The following is a 10192-nucleotide window of genomic DNA, read 5'->3' as shown; positions in this document are numbered from 1 at the left end:
TCCCCCCATGGAGGAGGCCACATGTAGACCTTGTCATCTGTTCCCCCTTTCTCCCTCTCCCTCCCTCCACCCTCCCACCATCGCCACTCTCTCCCTAGAACTACATCTCTTAAAGTATGTCAATAGTTTATGCTTATTATTTTCCCCAGGAAAATGTTATAAGACAGATGCTCAGGAAGTAGACTATTTCAATGGTTGATGATTTGGGAATAACTGCAGCTGAATGAGGAAAAGGTTTTTGTATAACCCAGTACATTTTTGAAATTTGAGTTTGGGGAACATAGCTTTCTTCCCATGTTTATGTAGATAGTAATTTTCAGCTCAGCTAGAAGGTCATGAGCAATTATGCACCTTAGTTTAAATATCTTGGTGACGATATGCACATTAAGGTTTACTTTTATGAAAAAATGTTCATGCATGCCAAATTGATTCTAGGTATGACTTTGTGGAAGTTGAAGACGTATCGGAAACCAGCACTGTTATTAGAGGACGATGGTGCGGACACAAGGACGTGCCCCCAAGGATAACATCACGAACAAACCAAATTAAGATCACGTTCAAGTCTGATGACTACTTTGTGGCTAAACCTGGATTCAAGATTTATTATTCTTTGGTGGTAAGTGGCTTGACCGCCCTGTGATTAAAAGCAGACTTTGGTTGGATGAAGCATAGTGCTCATTTTCTGTGATTAAATGCCGTGCTGTGGCACGTCTTTATAGCATGGTTTGCTTCTACGTGAGGCCAAAATGTTAAAGTTTTCATCAGTAAGGAATGCTTCTTGGATCTATTAAGTCATTCCTTGGGTCCACACATTTTGAAAACAAGCGCTTCTAAGAAAGTTGACCCTAAGCTACCCTTGGTTCAAGTGCAACAAGGTAATGTATCACAAATAGAAATTATAGACAGGAGCCTTGAACAGATTTTCTCAAAGCTGACTTTGATAGGTTTAAAGATTTAAGAAAGTATTTTCCCCTTGGTTTGAAAAGCTGTTTACAGAACTCCAGTCATCAAAAATAGACCTAATGAGTCTGTCTACATCATGACCCAACCATGGGCTCTACATTATTTATAATCACAGAGCCTCTGGTTGGCAAGCATCTTAAAGATGCTAAGGTAGATTGTAAGGTTCAATTTAGGACCCAGATTTGAATCCTATAAACTACACACATGCTTAGTTCTGGCCTCACCACAACTTAAACACGTGTGCAATCCTTTCCAATTTCAAATGATTCTGTTAGAATAGTTGCAACCTCAGAGTGATTGAATTAAAATCTGTTGTGTAGCAAAATCTATTTGTTGTGTCACACACCACCATGCACTTCTGTTATTCATCCCTCCATGAGTAAGACAATATCAAGTTCCTGTTCTTCATGCGACCTGTTGGCAAGTGCAGTAGATACAAAGGTAAATGAGATAGGCAAGGCCTTGAAGCTCATGGAGTTTAAACTCTTGTGAATAACAAAGTAGCAATAGAGAATAATGAGTTAAGACAGGAGAAGTGCTGAGTGCTTTAGATTAGATTAAGTTCAGGGAGACAATGGGATAATTTTTTGTATAAATAATCCTAAATATCCCTAAAATGGTTTAGTCACTCATAGGATATTGCTTTGGGGTCTACTCATAACATTTTACTTTTTTGAAGTTCATATATATTATTTAAACAGATGTCACAAAAGAACCAAGTAGCCTAAATGATATTATTTAGAGTTTTGTTTAATCTTGCTTTGTATTTTTATTTTGTCTTAATAGTTAAATTTTGAATAGAAAAAATTTGATAATTTATATTTTGGGCATTATGAGGAGTTATCAAACATTAAGTGAGTTCTGCATAGAACATTGTAAATGAAAAGGATCACTCATTGACATTGGTTCCCTTTTTAATTTGAAAATAATCCATCAAGCATGATTGACTTTATGAAAATTTGTACAATGCTGCTTAAGTAGTTGACTGAAAGTTGAACCTTTGTTTTCTGCATTCCTTCCCCTTTTGATATGGGTGCCATGATGCAGCTGTTCCCAACCATTTCAGGACAAAGAAGGCTTGGCATGTGAGAATGATGAAGGATAAGCATTGAGAACAAATCTCTTTTTCCTTTAAAATATTAGACACAATTAGACCAGAGATATATGCACTCTGACGTTTTGATTGTGACTAATAAGTTCCTTGATCCATAAATCTGTCAGACACAGTCAAACACAATATCTTTTTTATCATTTTATTGGGGGCTCTTACAGCTCTTATAACAATCCATACATTGATTGTATCAATCACATTTGTTACCATGATATTCAAAGCCTTTTCTTTCTACTTGAGCCCTTGGTATCAGCTCCTCTTTTTGCCCTCCCCCCTCCCCCCTTCCACCCTTGTGAACCCTTGATAAATTATAAATAATTGCTGTTTTCATATCTTACACTGTCTGCTGTCTCCCTTCACCTATGTTTCTATTGTTCTTCCTCCTCGGGTAAGGGGGTGGGGGTTAAAGGTTGATCATTCTGATTGTTTCCCCCTTTCTCCCCCTTGTCCCCCCATCTTCTCCCTACACTCATGGTAACACTACTCCCATTACTCTTCCTGAGGGGGTTATCTGCCCTGGATTCTCTGTGTCGACACACAGAATCTCAACACAATATCTTTAAGGTGAAAGAGCTCTTTTTGCAGAGGAAAGGACAGGATGTGTTAGAGACGAATGGATACTCTTATTTGAGGTGTGATGGGTGATCATATAAGCTGACTTCTCATTTCCTGGCCAACATGAAGAGAAACATTGAGTAGCTTCTGTAGTTGGAAGGTTCATTGTTGGGCATCGCTCCAGTACTCACTCCTCACTCCCTCATTCATCTCCAGTAAAACATTCAATTGTGTTTTCTTTAAGTGATGATAATTAAAAAGATTGAGCTTCACCTGCATGTAGGGAATTGAGCTTCAACTCCATGTAGGTATAGAACTTCACACGCTTGCCTTTTAGTCTCTTGGCCAACACTCCTAGAGAATAGCTCCAGACTCATCCCCCTGCTAATATGCTGCTCGCACTCAACTCCCTGCCATCCAGTTGATTCTGATTCACAGTAACCTTGTAGGACAGAGTAGAACTGCCTGTGGGTTTCCAAGGCTATACATCTTAAAAGGAGCAGAACGTCTGATCTTTCTCCTATGGATCAGATGGTGACTTTGAACCTTGTAGTTAGCAACCCAGTGTGTTAACCCATCACTCACTCATTCTCACAGCCATTCAGTTGATTCCAACTCTTAGGGACCCTAGAAGACAGGGTAGGACTGTCCCTGTGGGTTTCCTAGACTGTAACTACCTTACAGAAATAGAAAGCCTTGCCTTTCTCTCAGTGACCAGCTGGTGATTTTGAGCTGCTGCCCTCCTATGCCACCAGGCTCAGCATGGCCAATTAGGACCAAAGTGTGTTTGGTGGATGTATCCCAACAGTAGATTGAGCTTAAGCTCCATGTATGTATAGACTTTATATCTGCATGCCTTTTTGACAAAACTCTCAATTTAATTATTGCTCAATAGGGATCTATGGCTTGAGTAATATATTGAGAAGATTGTTTTATTTATGTATAAATATTTCCAGGAAAGACTTGACAGCAGAGTGCAAACACATGGATGCAAACGTTGCAGGAGCAAGGCTTATAACTCAAAGCGGGCCAGGTATACAGTAGTAGGGAAGCGGTGAGATTAAAAAGGATAGGCCCTGTTTAAATGTACTTAAATAATGGTTTTAAAAATACTCTGTAGCCCAAAGGTAGTTGTTTGAAACGTATACTTTAAGGAATGATAGGCATTAGGAAAATATGAATCTTATGTTTGTTCAGAAGTGTCAAAGTGTTCTTGGAAACATGGCAAGTTGTTTTTAAAAAGGAAGACCGTCTTCCTTTTCAGTTCACCTTCCTACCCCTGTCCCTCATTACAAACATCTCTGCACTGCTTCTCCAATTACTTTTCTCGTATCTAGGAACTTCTCGCAGACTGTAGTAGTAGCTGCCCAGGACCACAAAGTCCAGAAAATGAAACTAAATCCATGCGGTTGATGCTTACAGCTTTTTGAATACCAGGGCCAGTCTACAGTTTTCAGCCATTATTTTGCTCCAGCAAAATTAGGGGCAGTAATGAAAATTAAGATCACCAGTTTTGATTTGGATGAGGTTTTTTTTATAATGTTGTTTGATGATCTGAGAATTCAAACCCGTATCTGTTTTTCAGCACCAATCACTGTCTCCTCCTACCTAAAGAGAGGTAGAATAGCCTTATGGTTGGGACCAAAGTTTTCCTGCAAAGCAGACTTTGCGTTGAAGTAAGAGTTCATCATTGCTAATGGTATCTGATAGTAATTATTGAACAAGTTTCTTTCACTTTTATTTCACATCGGAAAAATAGGTATAGTAATTGAAATTGCTGTGAGATCTTAGAAAGATAAAGACTATTTACACAATGCCTAGAACATAGGAAGTGTTCAATGACTGGTGATGAGAATAAGCTTACCTTTGACCATCACTCAGGGAGGATATGGCTATAGCTAGTGAGCTTCGTGAAGGTAGAACCAGTATCTTGTCCCGATGTGTGTTATACTCACTCTGTGTGTGTTATACATACCCTGAACATGGCTATAGTGTGTTGATTGACTTAACCTCTTTGGGGGTGGGGGGGGTGGGGATCTATTACAGGAGCTGCCTAATTTTCTTTTGTTGCTCCCCTTCTCAGCTTTATTTCTTATTATTACTCCATAGAGGAGGGTATATTTAGAGGGTATTATTAAACAGAATGGGTTATATTATCAAACTCTGGTAGCAAGAAGTTACTATCTAAATAGACTCCAATCACCCTTTTCAAACTCAATTTGTCTGGGAAATGAATGGATAAATGGTTAAGAATTGCAGTCTTCTTTGTTAAACCAGCTGCAGGGAAATACAACTCACCCATGAAAACCAGCCTCAGGTGAGAACAGTGTGGGATGCTTGTGAGGATGCCAGAGCCAGGTCGGGGCCCCTCTGGTTCTACCTTTCCATTAGTGCCTAATGGGATCACACCAGGAAAAACGGGTGTGCTCGACTCACCAAGTCATTGGAACTGAAGGCTACTGGGACTAGGAGTTTGGGTCTGGGTCTTCATGGTTTCTCCACCAGTCATACATTATTTTCAAGATGCCCAATTATGAGACTCACAGAGGATGGTGTGCAGAGCAGTGAACAGCATGAACGAGAACTTCAGCTCTAATCATAATGGCCAAAATTGTCTCCGGCTATAAAATGGTGAGAATACTGCCTGTCTTTAGTTAATTGTTGCAATTAAATTAGGTAACATTTGTAAATGGATCTGGAATGTACTAAAAACCCACATGCCCACTGCTCTTATTGCTACCGTTATCATTGACATTAATATTAACACATAAAGTAGCACGAGTTTGGCAGTCTTGTGTCTTATTTCCACTTGTATTCACTTAAACTAGAAACCCTCAATTTCTCACTGTAACAAATAGAAGTGTGTGTGTGTGTGTGTGTGTGTGTGTGTGCGCGCGCGCGCACTTAATGGAGAGTACATTTTATATTTCTCATTTGTAAACAAAATTTTAAGTCATTGAAAAGCTATTCGGAAAAAGTACTGGTTTTATAAATTAAGTCTCCTTTATGAGTTGAAATTTGTTAGGTACATTAAAAGCTCTAAGACTGAAAAGCAATTTTATCAGAGCAGTTGGTTAACTGTAAGTGTCCACCACATCACGTCCACAATTCCATACGTTCTATTTCCTACGACAGGATGTCAGTTGGATGGTGTGCACTTGCCCCGCGGCTTCTGCGCTGTATGAACAGCGAAGCTCCAGCTGCAGCAGCGGGAGGGCCGCACTTGGCCAGTGTCCGCCTATCTGTTGCAGTCTTCTTTGTAAATCCGGCTGCAGGGAAGTGCAACTCGCGGCTGAAAATCTGCCTGGGGTGAGAATAATATGGGATACTCGTAAAGATGCTCGAGCAGGCCTGGGGTACCCATAATGATACGTTTCCATTTGTGTTCAATGGAATCACACCAAGTAAAACATGTACCAGACACACCAAGTCTCAGGAATTGAGGTGCACTGATGCTATGAGTTTGGGTCTGGGGGTCCACGGTTGTGTTGCAGACTGGGTGACTCCTGGGCTTCCCGGGAAGAAATGGGACCCTGCCCTCAAGATGAGGGCCTTGTGTCTTTTCATTTAGACACCTGAACCACTGGCTCACAGATGTACAAGAGGATACCTCAAAAAACTGGAAAGGCGCTAGATGGAGCGGAGCTTTCGCAGTATGCATTTTTCCGTCTAGGCAAGTATTCAGCAACTCGCTCTGAGTTAGTGCTGCCAGTGGTGTTGCCCGGGAAGGTTCACTCTGGTCATTGTAGCAGTTTCACTGAACCTTGCTTTTTGGTGATCGCCAATTTAAGAGAATCACGTGCATCTGCAAAATTGTGTTTCCTGCTTGGGAAAAATGCCACAGAAACCGTTTTGATGTTGAACACAGCATACAAGGACAGCGCTAGGGGAAAAACTCAAGTGTATGAGTGGTTTTCTCATTTCAAAAAAGGCGAAATGTTGATTGATGACAAACCTCATTCTGGACATCCATCTGTCAATCACTTCCCGAACAGACATAAATGTCGATTCATAATACATTTAGAGTTCATTCCACCAGGTCAAACTGTTGATCAAGCTTTCTATTTAGGGATTCTGAAAAGACTGTGCAAAGTGTGTGACAATAAATGCCTGATTTGTGGCAGACAGGGGACTAGTTTTGCCACTAAGAAAATGCACCTGCTCATGTCGCCATTGGTGCACCAGTTTTTTGGCAAAGCCTGTATGCCTGTTTTGCCCCACACACCTGACTCACTTGACCTTGCTCTGTGCAACTTCTTTTTGTTGCTGTGAATGAAGAGGGACATCAAAGGGCAGAGTGCTGATGACATGGAAAAGTGAAGGAAAAAATAAGGGAGGTGCTGTCAGCCACCCAAGCAGATGAGTATGAAAAATGTTCCCAAGAATGGAATTGTGGATTTCACAAATGTATTAAGTGTAATGGAGAGTACTTCGAAGGTGATAAGGTGGTTTTGTAAAAAAAATAAAAAAATAAATGCAGAGCTTTGAAAACAAAAATTGCATTTTGGGGGGAGGGCATACCCTGCGTATCTGCAGTCCGATATTGCACAGGCATACATGAATATCTCTGTAGTCTCAGTTAACTTCAAATGATGCTGCTCAAATGATGACACAAATGGCGAACAAAATAATTATTCAAGAGAATACTCTTCATCTTAACCACCTCTGCAGATTTTAATTTTGTTCACCTAAAACTTGGTGAAGTAAAACCTACATCATTAGTCGTTGTTCTCATTAAGGGCCATAGAGTCTATTGTGACGTGTAGGGATCCAAGACAGTAGAGTGAAACATTTCCCTGAGCTCTCCTCACAATTGTTCTTAAGTTTCAGCCCATTGTTTGAATCCTGGCATCAAACCATCTGGTCCGGGGTCGTCCTCGTTTTCACTGACCTTCTGCTTTACCAACTATGATACTTTTCTCCGGAGACCGGGCCCTCCTGCCAAGATGGCCAAAGTACTTGGGACAGTGTCTCACCAAACTTATCTCTGAGGTGCATTCTGGTTATACTTCTCCAAAGATAGATTTGTTCCTTTGGAAGTCCATGGTACTTTCAATGTTCGTTGCTAGCACCAGAATTTAAATGCATTGATTCTTCCTCAGTCTTGTTTATTCAATGCCCAACTTTTGCAGCCACATGACGCCTTTGAAAATACCAGGATTGAGGTCAGGCATACCTTAGTCTTTAAAGCATCCTCTTTGCTTTATAGCACATTAAAGAGGTCTTGTACAGCAGAGTTACCTAATAAATAATGAGTAGGAAAACAAAAATAGGTAATACATTTTCATTCTCCTGAGCAGAATTCCTCAACAAAGCTAAAGAGTAAAGAGTCACTTCTGACTCATAGTTTCCCTTTAGAACAAAGTAAAAGGCTCCTTGGAGGTTTCTGAGACGCCGCAGGAATAGGAAGCCTCATCTTTCTCCTGTGGAGGGGCTGGTGTTGAATTGCTGTTCTTTCAGCCAGCCATCCGGCTTGTCACCGGTTACACCAACAGGGCTCCTCAGATATAAATTGTTGAATAGCCAGAACACTCACTGGTGTTCTGACACACAGACCCAACATCTATCCAGGTTAAAGTCCTGATGCTCGTGGCTGATTTCTTTACTCCAGTTTTCTTACCTCAGATGTGTCCCCCAGGAGATGGGAGCTATCAGGGTGAAATAGTGTTTATTATATCCCTATAGTGAGTCAGCTCAGGCACTGCCCAGGGGTGGGGAGATATATCAGTGGAAAGGTTAGGAGGGATCTCCCCTCAAGGAACTCATTTGGTTGTGGGAGAAAATAAGCCATAAACACATACATAAGCATATGAACGTATATTATTTGAGGTTCAACCAAAGCTATAAAAGAGAGAAAAGATGATACAGCCTGAGAGTGTCTATGAAGGAGTCTGGTCTGGTAGAAAGTCAGGGAGGAGAAAAGCGTGAGACATGAAATCATGAAGTTATAATGTAATAATGCTTCAATAAAAAAGAACAGCAAGGCTAATACCCTGAAGCAGAAAAAAGAAGACCACTTTCTTTCATAGTAAATATTTTTCTGGTGTCTTGGTATTCAAGCTGTTGGAAGTTAACAGAAAAGACAGAAGTAGAAAAGCAGTTAACTTCTCTCTTGGGAAGCGGTGAAGAAAGAGAGTTCTTTTCCTCTTCTCAGCCATTCTACTCCGGATCTCTCTCAGCTTTTTCAGTGTGTTAGATGGTGTAAGGTAAATAAAATCAGAGTGAGCTAAAAGTTGATACTAGTAACAGCAGGACTACAAACAAAATGTGGAATAGAATGAAAAGTAAGGGCAGAGACAAAGTCAGATAGGAAGATAAAAAAGCGGAAAGGGCAAGTAGAAGCATCGCTACATCTAAGAAGCATCAATTCATACTGTAGGGCATGAAATTCGCAAACCTAAGAGTTTCTATAACAATTGTTTGAAGTAGACCTTCTAATTGACAGTTTCATTCTGCAGCATCTTATAGGCAGTTATTATTATACATCTCCTTATTTAATATGTTAAAAATTTAACCTATTGAAGACAGTATTGAGAAGCTAATATTATCTCTAGGAAGATTAAATGAATCCATCGTTTTAATCAGATTGCTTTACAAAAACGTGAATCCATAGACTTCACTGGAGAGTAAAAACCAAGATTTAAGATAATCCGGGAACAAATGATAAACTGGTATAACCATTATACCTTTTTGACAGGGCATAATTGGGTCTAGAAGTAAATCATGTGGCTGAGATTAATGACAGCTTCTTCCTTGGGAAAAAGACAAGGCTTTCCACTCTTGTAGAGCTAGTCTTAGAAACCCACTGTGACAGTTCTACCCTGCCCTATGGGGGTGGCTCCGAGGCAGAAGAAAATTCAACAAGAGTGAGTTTGCTTTATAGTTGGTCAGCTTCAAGTTGGGGGTGGGAGGGGGAGAAAAGAAGAGGTAGGGTAAAAAGAAGTAGAAGAAACAAGAGTCAGCTCTTGGTGGTACAAAAATTTGGTTGGTGGTCTGAGTACATCCACAGGCCCTTCAGGTAAAAGCATTCATAATCTACATTTGAAAAATCAGCCATTAAAAACCCTATTGAGCACCATTGCACTGTGATACATACAGGGTCAATAGGAATCAGAATCAACTTCATGGCAAGGCGTTTGGGATTTTTTGGTTAAAAGACAAGACAAGTGAGGTAAAATTAAATCCCATAATGTTATTTGGCCTTGACTGATTCAGTTCCTTTTTATATAAGTCATTCATTAATTCACAGATTTTTAAAAATTAATCATTTACAATGTGTCAGGAACTGTGTTATACTGCATGTAGAACAGTGAAGAAAGCAAAGCTCCTGCCCTCACAGGTATAGCTCAGTGGGCATGGTTCTGGCAAAAGGAACAATGATAATAATAACTTACAAAAGATTAGTAAAAATATTAGTATCTAGCATTTTACAGCACTGTGACGACTGAATGTATGAGGTAATGTATATGGCATGTCATTGCAATGCATAGCTTTCTGTAAATAATCCGTTACAGCTAGATCTCACATGAAAGCATCCCTGTGAAAAGTGACTTGGAAACAGTA

At 40.2% G+C, this 10192-nt stretch overlaps 1 protein-coding gene across 2 annotated transcripts in view; it reads left to right on the top strand.

Annotated features, from left to right (window-relative positions):
- Positions 1-10192, top strand: part of PDGFD (platelet derived growth factor D) — a 294001-nt gene that overhangs the window by 194742 nt on the left and 89067 nt on the right. For both annotated transcript variants that reach the window (XM_004709000.2, XM_004708999.2), the window contains exon 3: positions 436-616. In XM_004709000.2, coding sequence (XP_004709057.1) covers positions 436-616 — 181 coding nt within the window. The remainder of the gene's footprint in view (positions 1-435; positions 617-10192) is intronic.

This window comes from Echinops telfairi, unplaced genomic scaffold, assembly GCF_000313985.2.
Source record: "Echinops telfairi isolate 266 unplaced genomic scaffold, ASM31398v2 ScPeMD7_7421;HRSCAF=8459, whole genome shotgun sequence".
Taxonomy (NCBI): Eukaryota; Metazoa; Chordata; class Mammalia; order Afrosoricida; family Tenrecidae; genus Echinops; species Echinops telfairi.
This window is presented reverse-complemented; position numbering and strand designations above follow the sequence as displayed.